The 18,506-nt window shown below is 32.8% G+C and overlaps 4 protein-coding genes across 4 annotated transcripts in view; 1 reads left to right on the top strand and 3 right to left on the bottom strand.

Moving 5' to 3' along the window:
* The window catches only part of LOC101501011 (DNA repair RAD52-like protein 2, chloroplastic), a 2,353-nt gene extending 1,849 nt beyond the window's left edge, over nt 1-504 (bottom strand). The window contains exon 1 of the mRNA XM_004489133.4: nt 1-504. Within this exon, the coding sequence (XP_004489190.1) occupies nt 1-361 (361 nt within the window). The 5' untranslated portion in view covers nt 362-504.
* Nucleotides 505-617: 113 nt separating this feature from the next.
* On the top strand, nt 618-4,733 carry LOC101500697 (protease Do-like 10, mitochondrial). Its single transcript, XM_004489132.3, has 8 exons — nt 618-1,088; nt 1,166-1,411; nt 1,508-1,703; nt 2,544-2,803; nt 3,194-3,321; nt 3,646-3,849; nt 4,053-4,103; nt 4,261-4,733. Exons 1-8 carry the CDS (start codon nt 767-769, stop codon nt 4,504-4,506), a joined length of 1,653 nt encoding a protein of 550 aa, XP_004489189.1. The 5' UTR covers nt 618-766; the 3' UTR covers nt 4,507-4,733.
* Nucleotides 4,734-5,141: 408 nt separating this feature from the next.
* LOC101500388 (ferredoxin-thioredoxin reductase, variable chain) lies at nt 5,142-5,787 on the bottom strand. The gene has a single exon (XM_004489131.4). The coding sequence runs from the start codon at nt 5,708-5,710 to the stop codon at nt 5,321-5,323; it is 390 nt and encodes a 129-aa protein (XP_004489188.1). The 5' UTR covers nt 5,711-5,787; the 3' UTR covers nt 5,142-5,320.
* Nucleotides 5,788-8,956: 3,169 nt separating this feature from the next.
* On the bottom strand, nt 8,957-15,981 carry LOC101500052 (sphingoid long-chain bases kinase 1). The gene is made up of 8 exons (XM_004489130.4): nt 14,965-15,981; nt 14,463-14,822; nt 13,996-14,089; nt 13,831-13,868; nt 12,368-12,514; nt 11,549-11,648; nt 9,857-10,785; nt 8,957-9,384 (listed from the first exon to the last, which is right to left on the bottom strand). Exons 1-8 carry the CDS (start codon nt 15,499-15,501, stop codon nt 9,244-9,246), a joined length of 2,346 nt encoding a protein of 781 aa, XP_004489187.1. The 5' UTR covers nt 15,502-15,981; the 3' UTR covers nt 8,957-9,243.
* Between the last annotated feature and the right edge of the window lie 2,525 nt (nt 15,982-18,506).

The following is an 18,506-nucleotide window of genomic DNA, read 5'->3' as shown; positions in this document are numbered from 1 at the left end:
AAGGAGGAGGAGGAGATATAGCAGTTGTATTATGAGGTTTGACGATAGTATCTGGAATCCTTTTGTTCAAATCTCTAAGAATCTCACCTAAAGGACGAGTTATACAGGATGATGAGTTTGTGAATGAAAGCGTGTCATCAAGAGGTACCACATAATTGGAATTGGATACTACTCCTTTCTTCCCATCACTGCTACGCTCGATACCACACTTGATCACCGCCACTCTACTTGTTCTCTTCCTTATTCCAAACCCTACTTCAATACCACCTCTTTCTTGTTTCCTCACGATGCTTTGGTTATTATACGAAGAACAAGAAGCCAAAGGATTTGTGTTACTCCTAACAACACCTGAATATGCCATCGCTCGATCTACCTCACCAGATTTGTTGTAAGAATATAATCGGAAATGAAGGAGACTGCTTGTGGGTTGGTGGTTGGTGAGTGAGTGGATGAATGAACGAATGAATGAGGGAACACACAAAACAAGTAGAGGGGGTGTGAATAGGAATACCCAATAGTCATATGCGATGCAGCCCACCTAATTATTACTACCAACACATCAAATCAAATTATGTTAGGTGTAAATAAATACTATTTTTCATATAAAGCCCGTTAGCATTGCAGCTTAGGGGAATAGTCTAGATTACCCCGCAAAAAAAGAGGTATGATGAAGCATTAAATAAAACTAATTTTATGAGATGCCGCCCGCCCGCCCTAGTTTGAGTTGTGGCTGCCATTTCCGATTGAATTGAATTGAATTACAAGAATGGGTTCATTTGTCCGTGTAACTCGGAATCTTTTCACCTCTGCCTATCGGTTGAAACACCGTCGTTTCGCTACTCAATTACCCTCCATACACAACAATGAAACAACAACTTTGTCTTTGACATCTTACAACAAGTTGAGAACAACAACAAGAGTAAGGAGGAACGCTCAGCCTCGTAACACCACATTAACACATCATCATAGTAATAATACAGCAGTGGAACTTGCATTCAATTCAGTTGTCAAAATCTTCACCGTTTCTTGCAGTCCCAACTACTTACTTCCTTGGCAGAACAAAGCCCAGCGCGAAACCACGGGCTCTGGTCAGTTCTTTATTCTTTTTTTTATGCCATTCCTTCCTACCAGAACAATTTCTTATAAATTCTTTTTATTTATGCAGGCTTTGTAATTATGGGGAAACAGATTCTTACAAATGCTCATGTAGTAGCTGATCATTCATTTGTACTTGTAAGGAAACATGGCTCTCCAACCAAATATAGAGCACAAGTCAAAGCTGTTGGTCACGAATGTGATTTAGCTCTATTACTTGTTCATTCTCAAGAGTTTTGGGATGGAATGATTCCTCTTGACTTTGGTCATATCCCTTTTCTACAACAAGCTGTTGCTGTTGTCGGATATCCTCAAGGTATTATCTTCTGCTCCATTCCTTTTTTATTTCTTTGCATCTCACTATTGGAAGTTACTTCACATTTCCATCAAATCTTTTGTTTTGTTTTCACAGGCGGTGACACCATTTCAGTCACTAAAGGGGTTGTTTCCAGGGTTGAACCTACACAATATGTACATGGTGCATCACAACTGATGGCAATACAGATTGATGCAGCCATAAATCCAGGGAATAGTGGTGGTCCTGCAATTATGGGCAACAAAGTTGCTGGAGTAGCATTCCAAAATCTTTCAGGTGCCGAGAATATTGGGTAAGTCCTTTTATTTTCTCTGTCTTTATTTTTCTTGAATTCCAAAACTTATGATTCATTAATTCCTTAATCTTCCATTAGTTTCTATTTTCATATATGTTAGTTCATCACCATCACTTTATATTTCAATTCTGCAACCTTGAGATATCTTATAGTTCTTCACAGAGCACAGTACAAAGACCAATTTATTTATATCAACTATCAACAACAGAAAACACAATTTATCTAGGAAATCTATCTCATCAATCATTATAAGGGACGGAAAGGAATAAAAACAAGTCCAATCAGGTAAGGAGTGGGCTGGTGAAGGACCTTGAAAATGATCAACAACATTAGGACCAAGTCTGAAAGACCCACCCCTAATGGTGGAAACAGGGACAGATCGCCATGAATGACCTTACATGGTGAGATATTATAATGGTGGCAGGGCAAAAACCTACCGTGCTATTCTGCAATAAGTGGCCACCTTCATGCAAACTATCATTTAAGTATTTCATATTATGTTGTTGGTCTGATCAAACATATATTCTGCATACTAGATTGCTTCCTTTCATATTGGAAGTAGCAGTTACATAATACCTGTAGCTGTAGTGGAGCTTTTTATATCTGGGGTAGAACCAAATGGAAAATACATAGGATTTTGATGCCTGGGTTTGTCATGCCAGACTACTGAAAATGTGCACCTCAGACAGAAACCATTTTTGTATGCGACCAGACCTGGTATGACTGGGTTGCTTGTAAAAAAACTATACAAACTATCATGAAGTATTATATTCTGTTGGTCTGATCAAACATATATTCTGCATACTAGATTACTTCTTTTCATATTTGATGTTGCAGTTACATAATACCTGTACCTGTAATAAAGCATTTTATATCTGGTGTAGAAGAAAATGGAAAATACAGTGGATTTTGCTCCCTGGGTTTGTCGTGCCAGACTACTGAAAATGTGCACCTCAGAAACCATTTTGGTATGCAACCTGGCATGACTGGGGTGCTTGTAAACAAAATAAATCCACTTTCAGATGCATACAAGGTTTTGAAGAAAGATGATATTATACTTTCATTTGATGGGGTGCCTATAGCAAATGATGGTACAGGTATGCACTTTCATTTCTTTTTCTTGGATTTTTTTTACTCTATAATCAACCTTTGAGAAGTCCCAACCCCAGACATGGCAATGATATGTAATCTGTGAAGGCTTAACATGACAACATGTATGGAATTACTTCATTTATCTGAGTTCCTGTCTTTGTTATCCTCATGCATTTATGCACCGTAAGCTGACCTAATAAAACAGAAGTTTAAGTCTAATTTGAAATTTTGGATGAGTTGAAATCTTCTGATTCTGAATCTTATAAAAGCTTATGATTAGTTGTATTGTTAAAAATAGTTGAGCATTACCATTAAGTGGGAAAAACCCTTCCTCCTAGCCTGATTTTCCATTGAGTTCATAGGTATAATATAAATATATTACGTGTACGATGCAGTTTCTTTCCGAAATAGAGAACGGATAACATTTGATCACTTGGTGTCTATGAAGAAGCTTGATGAAAAAGCAGTAGTCAGAGTTCTGAGAGGCGGACAAGAGATTGAACTCAGTATTACTCTCCGACCTGTAAGTTTTATATGTTTAACAAGTTAGTTATTGTCCTTGTCAAGCACACTTGAATATAGTTTTAGTTGGAAAAAAGAGATAAATTTAGTACCATATTTGGAAGAGCTTCGTTGACTATATCATCTAAACTAATCTCCCATCCAACTGACAATTTAACTTGTTAATCAGGTCTTTTTGCACTGACAATCAAACTGCGTTTGTGGTTCTCTCATGAAACAGGATTTACTATTGTGATTAAACTTAAAACACTAATACTAATTTATTCTTTGTGATAAAGTTCCTTTTCGGATAATCATTCTGTTGATGTTACTTTCTATATTTCAGATCCAACCCTTAGTTCCAGTTCATCAGTTCGATAAACTTCCAAGTTATTACATTTTTGCTGGTCTGGTATTTGTTCCACTCACTCAACCATACCTTCATGAGTATGGAGAAGATTGGTATAATGCTTCACCTCGGCGTTTGTGTGAACGGGCATTAAGGGAATTGCCCAAGAAAGAAAATCAACAACTTGTTATCCTATCACAGGTTAGAATCTTTTTAACTCTGGCACAAATCCTACACATGTTTGCTATTAGTAGTTACCTCTGTTATGTGCTTGCCCAATGCCAGACTTACCTGTTAAAGCCAAGATATGGTATAGGTCCACTGTCCCCCATCCCTTTTTTCTTCCCCAATCCCTAACCTAATATTTTGGCATCTTTCTATTAATAATATCTTATTGATTTTAGGTCTTGATGGATGATATCAATGCTGGTTATGAGCGTCTTGCAGACTTCCAGGTGCGAACGGTCTATCACTATGATGTTCATAAGTGTTATCTCTTTGTTAAAAAGAAATTCTATGCACATTTTGATCATTGTTACAGGTTAATTTTGTTCACATAAAATGAATGTTTTTATTTCCTATTTGGTTTAATATGTTAATTCTGATACGCAGGTTTTGAAGGTTAATGGAACAGAAATTGACAATCTGGAACATTTATGCCAACTAGTTGAAAACTGTAGCACAGAAAGCTTGCATTTTGATTTGGACGACGATAGGGTCATTGTCTTGAACTATGAAACAGCAAAAATCGCCACTTCAAGAATTTTGAAGCGTCACAGAATACCTTCTTCAATGTCAACTGATCTTAACAAAGCACAGAATAATGTGCAATTTGGACAGACAACTAGCACATGTTGAGATTGTCATGAATCTTGCCTGCTTTATTTCTGCAATTTTGTTTGTGACTGAGTTTTTTTCTTCTTGAAATTATGAAAATTGTTACTGGATTTTATTTAGCTATCCTTTTTTTGTTTTCTTGGCTTCACTACAACTCTTGATACAAATATATAGACACTCATGACAATGTAATTTGAAAATATCATGATTATGAATCTAGAAAGTGATGACAGGTGATGGTTCCAATATCTTCGTTTTGTAGATTTAGAATGAGAAAAAAAATGTTGGTAACCTCTTTGTCCTTCCATTTTGTGGTTCAATATATGTAAATACATTTGACTTTCTATATTTATATTTAAGATAGATAAAATCATATTAAATTCTTATACGATTAACTCCGAAGTGGCAATAGATTGTTTACCATTTGTCAAAATTAAACAAGGTGACTCTCAAAGTTAAAATCAATTATGGATGTAAAAGTTTCAAATTTCAATCTCAAAAATCAAATTTAAAGTCAAATCAATTGTATTTAATAACATTGAAACATGTCAAAATTAATTTAATACCTCTAAAATCACTTATTTTGTCTTTTCAAACATACACTAAAAACGTATTAGGTTTGTGGGCATAATGATTAGGTAGGAGAGATGGGCGAGTGGTTCAAGAGCATGGAAGCATGATTGAGTTGAATACATTATTACACAGCCTCTTTAACTTAACTTTGTTATTGAAGTCCCATATATAAATAAATAAATAACAATAACCAAATAGAAGTAGAAACAAACTGGAAGCAAAACGATAGAATTGAATACATTATTAGAGAAGCACTCCAAGTTTAGAGAAATTCGAATTCGTCATCTTTGAGATGAGCAGAGAACTTGAGAGGACCACGAGGACCTTGAATGTCTTTTGAAATAAACTCAACCTTGTAAGGAAGATTAGCAGATATGCGCTTACCCTTCCAAAGAGCAACGTTCTGCTTGATATTACCTTCCATACCAGCGAGATCAATTTCCGGAACTTTAGGAACGTGGTAGACTTTAAGAGGAACCTTCACCCTAATTCGCGCTCCGATTTTGCTTTCTTCGTCTTTCTCTTCGCATCTTATCATCATTATGCTGTTTCTCGGTGGTGCCGCCGCCCTTGCACAAACTCTCAACGGAGTCGCCTTTGTTGCAATTAGACTCATACTCGTACTGCTCATGCTCGTGCTCATGCTCATCATTCTCGATTTTTTTGTGCCGTCCGCAGCGTCTCTCACTCTTCAATGGATAATATATTCATTTCTGCTTCTCCACTTGCCCAACCAAATTGCCACTATTTTTAACTCTAAATTACTTTTTTTTTTTTTTTATCTCTTAATTATGTACTTTAATTATTTCTATTAATTTTATTTAAAAAAACATTACAAATTAAATTGTCAAATAAATTTATCTTTCTTTTCTTCTTTTTTTCTCTTCATCTTCACTTTAATTTAAACGTTAATTATGTAACATGTCATATGTTTACTCTTTGTTTATTTATCACTAATATTATGCAACTATATCATTAATGGTTTAGATTACAGTCATATCCTAATTTTACTTTTTATATAAGTGACTCAAATAAATAGACAAATGGAATAAATTTATAATTAATAAATTAAATAAAATATAAATTAATTAATTGAATAAATCAAAACCTAAAGAATAATATAAAAAAAAGTAATTTAACTAAATTTTTATTTCGTGATTCATTCATGATTACAATAATATATATTAAAAAATAGATAGTATATTTATCTATTTGTATATAAAACATCATTTTGTTTATTTCTTTTTAAAAATTTATTTGTTTCTAAAATATCTTTTTATTTATTTATTTTTAACTTTAAAAGTATTTATAAATAAAAAATGAGAAACATGACATACTTTCACGAGTCTACGGTCCCTGCATGAATTTTATTTTTATTTTTTTATAAATAATAATGATAGATTACTATAATAATAATAATGTTAGGATAAATTTATTTTATCTGGCATCGTTTTTTTCCTTCTCTTCTTTCAATTCTTTGTTCTCTTAGACTTGTTTTCTATTTTTCTCTTTTACTATTTATTAATTATGAATTATTTAATATTATAAATTAGTAGTAATGTGTAAATTGTATATGTGACTTTGTGAATGGTTTTAGTGTGGGAATGAAAATTGTGAACTTTAATGTGTAAATTGTACTTTGTGATTGTGAATTATTTATTGTTTCTCAGCGTAGATGTGAAATTGTTAATTTGTGAATTGTTTTACTGTGTAAATGGGATGTGAATGGGAGTTATAACTTTTTGTCTGAACAAATTGTGTAAATAATTTGTTTATGATATTTATATTCATCCAATGTTTTGTACAAAGAACTACTACTCTCTAAAAATATATATTTTTTTAACAGGGACTTTAATTCAAAGGCAGATAGAGATACATAAAGCTATCTAAACCCCTGTTTTAGCCTGAAAAAAACATTTTTTTAAAGACATTTAGGTCTCTAAGAAAAACTAAATTAATATTATTTAATACTAATAATTTGTTGCAAAAAGAGCATAGTGCCTACGAGATTAATGATATATATATATATATATGACATATCAAAGCTAACAAAAATATGTATACATTTATATAGTTGGTTTTTTTCCTATGCTATTTTTGTTAAATAAAATATTTTATTTTAATGTTTAATTTTAAACATCTCAAATATGATGAGTTGACTCTGAAAGTAATATTTATTACATTTTTAGAAGTAATCACACGACCTCATTCACTCCCTCTAAGATTGCAACTAGATTGAACTTCACATTTCATTCCTTAAATAATCTTGATATGTCTTTGTTGAAAATCCGATCAAATTTGTTAGCTAGTTTGAAGTTTGTTATATTATTTATCTCATAGACGGCAAAATTTGTGTGATAAAGTATTTAAAATTTGTCACCTTATAAACTTATATACTCAGATATTTTTGATAATATGTCCGCAAGTCTTTTAATAAGTCTATATAGATGTCTTTTATTTTTACGTCTGTATACTTATGTCTTTAAAGAGTAAATAAATATAAAATTTAATCCATTATATTACAATAACAATAAGAAAATTATTCTATTATTTATATTTATTTTATAGACTATCATTAGGTCTAAGAAGGTTTTCGATTGAGCTACAACTTATTATTTTTAGTTAAATTGATTTTCAAAAAAAAAAAATAGTTTTATTTGTCAGACACGATGTAGGTTAGATCATAACTCATATTTTCATCTCACCCTCCATCTTGTTTTGACTTCTTTCACATATGGACATGTATTTCACTTTTAAAAATATTAAATGAATAAATTTTAACGAATTATTAATTTGATTATATATATACATGTTGTGTTATATTAAAATTAAATTAGATGTCTTATGCTTAGTTAGGTTTTCAAATGATAACTTTATAAATCAATATTTGCTCTAGGAGACAAACCAAAAAACTAACCCTGAGGGTTGGACTTCCATTTCAATCAAGTGAATGTATTACAATAGTTAATTATCTTCAACGAAGTTTGAATCAATCAATAATATCCAACTTTAAACTTAAACGGATCAATCTCAAATTTTATTTATCTCCTGATTAAACTTCAAACTCTAGAAGAAAAAAAGTTAAAAGTTCATTTTATCATTAATATTATACCTTTATTAGAATCAACAAAACAACAAGTCGGTGGTCTTGACTAGGTTGCTAGTTTGGTAGGTTTAAATGGTTTTGAGACGGTTAGGTTGAGATGGGCTCTATAGTGAGATTTTGTGACAGCTGGTGTGGTTGGAGTTGAGTTGATTAATTTTGAGGGAAAGGAAGATGACTTGTGATGGTTCTGATGACAAATGAAAGGTTGTTTTCAGCTGAAGGTTGTTAGTTTGGTAGATTTGAATAAGTGTGGAAGCTAAGACATATATCAGCTGCGTAGAAAGGGAAGTGAAAATGCCTTGAATTATTTACTCGTAGATTAGATACCCATTATAAAATTCGAACAAAACAAAACAAATTTTACCCGCAGGTGGCCATGAATTTAAACAACTTAATCGTCCCCATCCACGTTTATTGAGGAAGCTATAGAATCTATTACAAAAAATACTTGTTGCAAAGTCCCACCTGTGGTTGATAGGTGAAGTTAATACAACTGCTAGGGCAGGAATGGTTACCTTACTACCCCTCTCAGTGCTGGCCTTTTGTCTTTCAATTTTAACCTTTTTTTTAGGACTTCATTAATTAAAATATTAAGAACATAAACCAAACGGTAACATATAGGTGGTGTGACTTTGGTAGCTCACCCTTGAATCACCTTTAATACAAACTTGAATGAAGACTCAAAATCATCTCGACTTTCACACCATGTTGTGGAAATGGATAGGAGACTGAACTGAACGTGAGTAGATTACATATATGGAGAAACAGGATCAAAATCTAAAAGCATTAGAATAAGAGAATCAACTGATCAATTCTGAGGAAATGGACATTGGCAATAAATTCAGCTTCTTGTTGCAGAAAATGCATAAATGTGCAGTGTTTCTTTTTTCTTTTTACGAAAACAAAATAAAGAGAAGATGGACAAGCAAGCAACAACAGATACATATAACCGAAACAAAAGATTTACAAAGCTCAGCTGTTACAGCGACAAGGAATTTGACAAGACAAATTGGGTATCTGGATTCATAAAGGAGAAGCTTACCAAAACCCGTCAAAGAATTTAAAAGAACTCACAGTAATCATATACGGAAGCGACCAATAAGCCTGCACTGTTCTGGAAGCAAAGAAGAAATTACTTGTCCGTTGAGTGCAAAAAGCTCACCATCAATCCCACATCCATTGTGAGTGTGTTTCCCAGACTTTATTCTAACAGACTTTACCTGCATCAAAATAGGTGCTGAATTTATACAATTTCAACAGATGCTAATGCACCAGTTACAAGGGTAATGTGAAGCTTCTGCACACTAAATAACATAGCAAGATATGCCAAACAATAAATCACTCTCAAACAAACTGAAGTGGTCATAATACACACTTGAAAACTAATCACAATTCTCAATGGTATTCTTTGAAAAAGAAAAGCCAAAGGTTTGAATATAGTCACATCATTTAAGAGGGTGTTTGGATTCACGTTAAAAAGACCTATTTGACCACAATTTCTAGGAGCAACAAACTCGAGAGTTGGAAGGATGTACGTTGTGGGTGTGAACTTTTACTTCTCCAAACACACACCAGTTTAGTCATCACTATTTAGTGCACTGATTTTAATCATTAATGTAGTGTGTAAATGATTAAGCAGTAATTTCCAACATCCACTAAAAAAATGAGTAAAACAATTATAGATGCAAATACCTTCACATATTCAACATATGGCAGTGAAAGGTGTCGACCCATCTGTAGAAGTAAGAAAAATCTCAACAGCCTCAGCCTTCCACTCCCATGAACCAAGATCAGATCTAAAGTGTTATCGTCATGCTCAGCTTTGGGAGCAACCACCTGAGAGCTCTGAACAGTTCTACAAGCATGATTGCAAACCAGAATGCCAAGAAACGGTCCCTTTGAAACAACCCATTTTTCTTCGAAACGAGGCACAACCTCCTTTGTGGATCCTGTTTCTGTATCATCCGGTGGCCCTGGTAACTCAATTGGGTTTTCCACATCCCAATTATGCTCTGCATCCCATTTTGGCTCAGCGTCCCAAATAGGACCTGGGTCAGACAGTGTAGATGATATATCCTCTCTGTCATTTGTTGCACTTCCCCATCTAGAGGTATCATGTGTGGTGGTCAATCCAGTCCATACTTTATCATTCCTTGACTTAGATCTGGTCCTTGGCCAGTTCGGAGTTGTTGATAGAGGCAGCTGCGGATGGATGACTTCTGGCTCTGCTGTGACATTGCTCCTTCCAGATGATAGGCGTTTTGACTTAGGATCTAAGCCACGCACCAATTCAGAAGGTTCAGTACTAGCATGAGTGCTACTACAGGTATCCAGGTCTCCACCAGATATACGACTCGGAGTCATTATAGAGTCTATACTTGAAAGACTAGATGCCCTGGGCATTCCATCCTTATTTGATCTGCCCATGATGTCAGTATACAGATCTGAAATGTCAACTACTTCCCTTTCACCGGAAAGCTTTCCTTCTCTCTCAGTTTTTGATACTGGAAGATATTCAATTTCATAGCTGTATCGTGGTAAGCATAAGAACTTGAAAAATCCAGCAACAAAATACCGCAGTGGGCCAAAGCGCTTCTGATATTTTTCAGAAAGTTCCAACACTGCAACATGAGTAATAAACACTTAAAGTCCATTCAAAAACGAACTTAATAATTGTGCTGCATTGATCAACTGCCTTCAATTGCTAACTCATTGTCTTATTGTATCCCTAGCTTTTCTTTTCCATTTCATTCTTTACCTTTTTCTCCATTTTTTTCATTACCAAGTGCCTATTGTTAAATTGTCATTAAGGTAACAAACTTCCAAATGAAAAAGTGGTCAAAATAATAATGGAAAATTTACAGAGAGCCACTAAAATGCATCATTTTAACCCATTCTTCCTAGCAAATTCTTCAGCCCTTACCCCCCAACCCATATTTTCACTACTTCCTAACATGTCCATGTATATTGCATATATAAGTCCATATAACTACCCTACTAATTGTCAAAAGTTCATATGATCTTTTAAAGAGAACATGCTTTAATTAAATAATACATGTTCTTAATCAGAGAAGAAACACTATTATCCTCAACAAAAGTTGAAATTTAAACACAAGGTTAGGGTGGGCCTGAGCATTGTATACACTAAAATAATCTTAGTCAGTTGTGTGAGAAGACCTTAAGCTCTTGGAATGGTAGATTCTTGAACATTTCAACAATGCTAATTATGGCTAAATATTCTCAAGACATGGTCTGCGAAAGATGAACCTAAAAGCTAAAACACAGTTGCCAAAAATTTGTGGCAACAAGAAGCAAGGGACCGAGCATGTAACCAAAAACCAAGCAGAACAAAAGTGTTTGTAATTGTATATGCCGTTGACTTACCATCACTAACAAAACCATAATATGAGACTGTTAATCCAAAGTGAATTTTATTAGTCTGAATCCATTCAACAGCAAAGACATCTGTAGCAGTAAGGCCCCCCTGAACCAAGAAATTGAATTAGTATATAAAGTAACTACAAGTGTTTATGAACTATCAGTGATATCAATAAATCTGCATAACTGTTGACATGGAAAATAGAAGTAAGTGGCGATCAAATCAAAAATTGGTTATCTGTTCTACCAAAAACGAAGTGCACATCAACTTGAATACATTCACTACACAATTTATATATATACTTGAGAGCAAATAATGATATGTTATTGTCCAAATGAAGTATAAAAGAAATCCCAGAGCATTAAATACACTTCTACTATAAGCAAAAATATAAGTAACTCAACCTGAATCCCCACAGACCCTGATGAACTATTTGATCAGAAAAGACAAAAAATAGTAGCCTGAGTAGGAAAAATATTGAGATTTGCTATTCGGTAATCAGTACGCATCGGAAAGGGTGAATAAATAACGAAACATGGCAGTAACTGTTTTGCAATTTTAAAATAAGTAACAATAAGAATCAAAACAGAACAAAAACAAGCATGGTCAAACAGTTAGTATACGTTTGCTACATTTCATGCAATACACTTTCTTACAATCTATATTTCTCCATATATATATAGACACCCATACAAAAACACTATGGATGAGGCTAGAACATGGATATAAATGCTATTGGTGTCTATTTGCTTGCTAAAATAGGAACTACTAACATTCTCAGAGTCTCATCAATTATTTGACAACAGAAAACAAAATAACGCTACCTTCACAATAGCCATTGCTGCAGAAACTGGATCTCTAACTCCAAGAACAGTCCATACCAGTGAATTATCAGAACCAGCTGGTATAATTCCAATAGGTATAGATATTCCTTCCTTTTGATTGTCTCTACTAAGGAGACCATTAACAACCTACAAATCAACCACATCATATAACGTGCCTATCATCAATGGTGTGTGTGTGTGTGTGTATATATGAGTACATGTGTGTGTACTCAAAATATGAAAGAGCATTACTCCTGCGAAAAAACACAACCTTAAAGTATCTTTGTTCAAAAAATAATGATGGGGTGTCAAATACACCATATTTTTTGGAATAATACGCACCTAAATTATTTGGAAAAATATGCATGAGTAACAAACTAACAGATAAAATTCTTGTGAACGCAACAAAGCTTTACTTATAGTGAAGCATACACAATGATGATAGACATCCAATATGTCTTGATGATACAGATTTAGGCAAGGAATCTTTTATCTCCATTGTTGTTTATTCTAGTAGATGTCTTCAATTGAACAATTTCCAGAGGTTTTGACAGGGATTGATCAAGGGCAGCAACGTAGTCTCAGATGAGGTCATGATCTCTCACCTACAGTTTGCAATATTATTATCCTCTTATTGAAAGAGGAAAGCAAAATTTTGCTGATGTTCCTTCTATTCTCAGGTTCTTTCCTGACTAGACTCACCTCTCCTCAAATCCAGATAGGAGAATGAAGACTTGGGATTTTCCGGTAAAATTTGTACATTTGTAACTCCTTTTCTAATTCAAACTCAGCCGAACTTGGAGATTGTTGTCATTTTAGCAATCTCCAAAGAAATGAGCTGAATGCAATTTACTCAATCAAATAACTACCCCAGCTGAAACTATTTACTGTTCTTTGAATGGTAGGAAATGTGCAACAGATAAGAATAAAAGAAAAAACAGCGAATCATTAAAAACCTAAAATGAGGCTCTAAGACAAACTTTCACGACGGTTATCAGTAATTCTACCGCTTTAGATTATTGATTCTACTTTGGCTCCCTTGAATAGCAAGCCTCATATCACTAAAATATGTGAGTGTGAGGGATATGGACTGTGGGGAGTCAAGGACCCAATTAGGCAAAGGACACATTTTAACCATTGCTAACTAACTGCCAGCTTGGCGCTTGGCAGGGCAGTGGAGGGGAATGAAATTCTGTCATGTTATGATCTGTCTAGATACAAGTGGATAGAGATCAAGAGTAGGATAGAATCAGTAGGACAACTGGGGGAGAGAACCAAGCCTCTCAAATTCTGTCATGTTATGATCTTTTCAGTCTGAATTGTGGTCATGTTTTTTCCAGTCAAGACAATATATGAAAGGCCTTTTAGGAAATAAAACAAACAGTATAGAAAGGAGACAGTATTTTAAATGAACAAGCAAGTACAAAGAAAAAGTCGCTAAATAATAAAGATAGTGTGCCGACCTCATTGATTATCCCATCACCACCAACACAGATGATTCCTGAAAGAATTGCAAATTTCAAGAATAAAAAAGATATATATAAATTATAAATATAAATATGAGAGAAAATAAATACTAAAGAAAACTACAATCTACATGTGTCCATACTATAGAACAGTGATTTTACCATCAGGACAAGTGCTGATGTCTACACTTGATGCAAGACTTCTGGCATGACCAGCAGATGTTGTTTTGACTACCTCCAATCTAAACCCAGCAAGCTGTCAAAGTGTAAGCCACAAGCTGCTTTACTCGATCTTTCCTCTTTCATGGTATATATAAAATATAAAGTATAAAAAGTAATGCAAGTAGTTCAACTACAATGATTGCAGTATTGAAATCACAAAATGAAGTGATCTCCAAATAGTAATATGAAAGAAAAATATGTTGACAGAACAATGATTAGTTGAACATAATATAGGTTATGAATATAACTATCGGTCCACATAATGTTCTGCTGTTTTAGATAGTGAACCTTTTTAACTTTCATTGCCAATCCGAAAATGGCGTCAAATATGCATACCATCACAATGATGGCCATAACAACAAGTATGCCTACAGCATATACAATCTATAGAATGGAGTGTAACATACCTTAAATATTGGTTCCACAATGCCATGGAAAACTTTACTGGAACGACCTCGCCCTGAGCGTGGGTTTAAAATTACAAGCATCTTAGGCGGAGTTTTGCATCTAAAGAGCAATTCAGGAGGGGTATCAGACTGAAATAATTCTGAGGATGCTTGCTTCTTCGAAGACACTAAAGGATGAGGAAGACAGTTAACAAAACAGTGTTGATCGGCAAATCCACCAACCCAATGAATGGCCTCTTCTACAGTAGAAGCCACAAAACGAAAGTCCTTGCGACTCCTTCGAGATTTCATAAAACATGAAGCCTTTTTGATAGGATAAGAGTGCACTGTAAAATGTCTGAGACCAGCATGATATGATACCTGTTTAGAAGAAACACAGACTAAAACCAATTAGTCATATTTCTTTAGTTTCCCTAGAACCTACTAAAAAGAGTTTATCACAAAAGTATTGAACCATCCGACTGATCATAACATAGAAGCAATGTTTGTATGTACATATTACCGAGATGACATCATCGAGGTGCAGCACTTGAGATCCCCACAGTAAAGCCTTGCTTGTTAATTTGGCATCGACAGCAGCTTGATTGATGGTATCAAAAGATTTTTGTTGAGCATCGGTGTTGTTGTTATTTACAGTAATCCTTCTCTTATCCAAAAAAAGCTTTCCAGAGAACACAACATATCCTAACAAATCAGACTTCTCATCGCCAGTTCCTCCTCCAGCTCCTCCTCCAATGTCAATCCTATGCTCAAAATTCTTGGCTGCATCCTGATCACCGCCCGGACGAACGGCATCTGTACTCTTCTTAGAAGCCTTAACTTTGCCACGTTTTTCGGGGAAGACAATAGGGGAGGAGTGTTCCCCAGAAGTTGCTATCTGGGAACACAATCCCAAACGTCTTAAAGATTGTTGAGGTGAAGAGAGCCTAGCGGATGCAGGCTTAGTGTTGTTGTTGTTGTTGTTGTTGTTGTTGTTGTTGTTAGTACTGCTGCCAGTAGAATTCCGGGAAAAACTACCACTCTTGAGCATATCTCTCATTTTATCATCAATCTTAAAAACACGAGCATGATGCAGGGGCTGAGCCAGTGCGATTTAGGGTTTGTGATGAATTGAAGTATCTATTGTAATTTGGCAGTGAGAAGCTCAGATCGCGAATCGATGATTGGATCTATAACCAATCAAAGTGCGGCGTCTGAACCAATCCAACAGATTAGAATAAGTTGGATGATAATGAAATTGATGAGAAAGAAAAGTAGAACTAGAAAATGGAGCTGAAAAGCAATTGGAAAAGAAGGAAGATAGGGTAGAAAAGCAAACCAAAACCAACTAATGATGGATCGGTGGAGATGAAATGAAAGTTGAGTTTTAGTTTATTTTTGTTCTTGTATCTATCTATCTATCTATTGTATTGTATTGTACCCACACCCACTACTCTTGTGAACTGTAAACGGACGCTCAAGATCCCTCGACCTCAACGGACTCGCCACTTTCCTTTGCCGTCATTCTATTTCTCAGTTGTTGTCTTGTGACGACATTTTCATTTCTTTTTTTCTTTTTCTTTTTTTAATTAATTTAATTAATAATAACACAATATCTGTCAGCCACTCTACCAGCTCAAACCAAACAAACATCATATACTATTATTGCAATTTTATTTTTATTTTAGTTTATTTCATTTTTAATCTTTTTAATTTTATTAATTTATAAAATTGTTTTTTATTTTAAAATTTAATAGTTTTATCTCTTTAAAACAAATTAGCAAAAAAATTATGATTTCATATATTTAAATGATCAACATTCATTTGATTTCATAATATAAAATCATCATTAAATATTTTTATATCATTAGTTTAATTATTAAAATAAAAAAAAATCAAATTGAAAATTAAATTTTAGAGGATTTTATTATAATTTTATGAGTGTTAATTATTTTAAATCATCATATCATATGTCATGTTATTTAAATAAAATAAAAAATAAATTAAGTGATTTCCGTCCAATTAATTCAAATGATTTTATGATATCAAAACTACAATTAATCTATATTTATATATATATATATATATGAAATAAAATAAAAAATGGATCAATTGATTTCTATCTATAATACACTTTCTCTTATTGTTCTTAAATTTTAATTCAACTGATAAATTTTAATATTTTTAAATTAAATTTTTTATCTAAATTCAAATTTAAAATCTCACAATTATATATAAATTTATACTGATATGTATTATTTCTTAAGTGAACCAAAATAAAAAATAAAAAGATATTATGTACATAGCAACTTACAAAATATTTATGCATATCATAATCATAAGAATGGGTTGTGTGAGATTGGTTAAAGGTAGATAATATATAATTCATTCAGATAATATATTTAATTAAAAAATATACGGAAAAAAATTAAATAAATTTTAAATAAATTTTTGAAGGAATTTTAAAATTTTTCTAAATAGTGAATAATTAATAAAAAAAATCATTACTTTATCAATAATTAATATAGTTGTTGTATATTAGATATTACAACCATTTGTATCAAGAATAGTGTACAATAAATCTTGAATAATATATTATAACTTCTCTCGTTATTATTGGATTAAATGCATGCTCAGTACTCATTTTTTCTAAAATCAAATATACACACTACTTCCATTGTAAATGCTAGTCTTTTGTTTTTTTCAATTATCAAAGTTAGTAATTAATTGTTATATTGACTCAAATCAATCATTGATAAATATTTAGTCTATACATTTTTGTACAATAAATTATAAGTAAATTAGCTTTTGTGGTCCATTAATTTTATAAAAAAAATAGAAAAGAGAAAAGTATTATCAATAACAATGAGACTAATGTTCACTGATTTAAATAAGTTAAAGTTTGATTAACGAAACCCCGTTTAAAAGGTAATTGTGCATTTTTAATCATTTATATTATATTCAATATTTGAATGTACAAACAATCTATTTATTTTATTAGATTTTTGATTATTTACAATAACTCATTTTGTAATTCTTGTTGGAATGATGAATTTATTGTTTTGATTTTTATCTAATTCATATGATCAATATTTTGAGTTTTTCTATTAAAATTACGAAATTTAGATTTTATATGTTTTAAAGATGGAGTTGAAGAGGAAGATGATAAAGAGGTCAAAAAAGAAGATTGAGTTTGAGCGAAAACTGATTTAAACATAGAATACTATAAGTGTATTTTTTCAAAACTTAAATGGTCAATCTAAAAATCATTTACTTTTATAATTATCAGATCAACAATAATGTGTTCACGTTAACATCGTAAGAGTTAATGACGTTTTTTTTAATTGCCAACGAACAATAACATGAAGGCAAACGGTTAGTCACTTAAAGGATCTAGTTAGAATAAAAAAAACATAAAGAAACTATTCGAAAACGAAATCAAACATAAAAGTTTGAAAGTACAATTTAGCACTTAAATAAATGTTTTACACTCACAGTTATATTACAACTTAATTAAAACACAATAACCAAAATGAACACAATCTTGTGTACAACCCTTGTTCTTCACTCCTCAAACTAAATTCCAACTTTTAGAAAAATTAGGTCTAAAGTATCTATTATATGTTCACATTACCCTAATTCTTTAAGTTAATTCGATCTTGAATTTATCGCTCCAATTCATCTAGAGTAAAAAATAAATATAAAGAATCAATCACATGTAAATTCCACATTAAGAAATTTTGCAAGCTCATTGAAAGAATTTCCCTTACCTTTTTTCTCTTTGAAGAAGAGGTATGAGAGCGTGATTTAGCTTAGTGGGAGAGATGAAGTGGGTCTTGTATCGAAAATCTTTTTGCCAGTGTAGTAGAAATTATTGTACCGAAAATATTTCTAACATTTTAATGAAAAGTCGTGTTTCATTGATAATAACGACAGTGCAAGTATACGATGTGGGTGACTCATTTGAGGAACAAACTGTTGGGTTTAAACGTGACTGGTTAGGTCTCACAATGACTAATAATGAGTTAAATGTTGGATATATAAGTGTGATGATCTATATACCTA

Source organism: Cicer arietinum, chromosome 2 (genome assembly GCF_000331145.2).
Source record: "Cicer arietinum cultivar CDC Frontier isolate Library 1 chromosome 2, Cicar.CDCFrontier_v2.0, whole genome shotgun sequence".
Classification (NCBI taxonomy): domain Eukaryota; kingdom Viridiplantae; phylum Streptophyta; class Magnoliopsida; order Fabales; family Fabaceae; genus Cicer; species Cicer arietinum.
Note: the sequence above shows the minus strand (reverse complement) of the source record. Positions and strands in the feature narration are given on the sequence as shown.

Coding starts and splice junctions, on each gene's coding strand:
- LOC101500697 (XM_004489132.3), top strand. CDS start 767: ATGGGTTCATTTGTCCGTGTAACTCGGAATCTTTTCACCTCTGCCTAT. Junction 1,089..1,165: donor GCGCGAAACCACGGGCTCTG/GTCAGTTCTTTA, acceptor TTATTTATGCAG/GCTTTGTAATTATGGGGAAA. Junction 2,804..3,193: donor TATAGCAAATGATGGTACAG/GTATGCACTTTC, acceptor TGTACGATGCAG/TTTCTTTCCGAAATAGAGAA.
- LOC101500388 (XM_004489131.4), bottom strand. CDS start 5,710: ATGATGAGCATGAGCACGAGCATGAGCAGTACGAGTATGAGTCTAATT.
- LOC101500052 (XM_004489130.4), bottom strand. CDS start 15,501: ATGAGAGATATGCTCAAGAGTGGTAGTTTTTCCCGGAATTCTACTGGC. Junction 12,515..13,830: donor GTGATGGGATAATCAATGAG/GTCGGCACACTA, acceptor GTTGATTTGTAG/GTTGTTAATGGTCTCCTTAG. Junction 11,649..12,367: donor CAGCAATGGCTATTGTGAAG/GTAGCGTTATTT, acceptor TTCTTGGTTCAG/GGGGGCCTTACTGCTACAGA.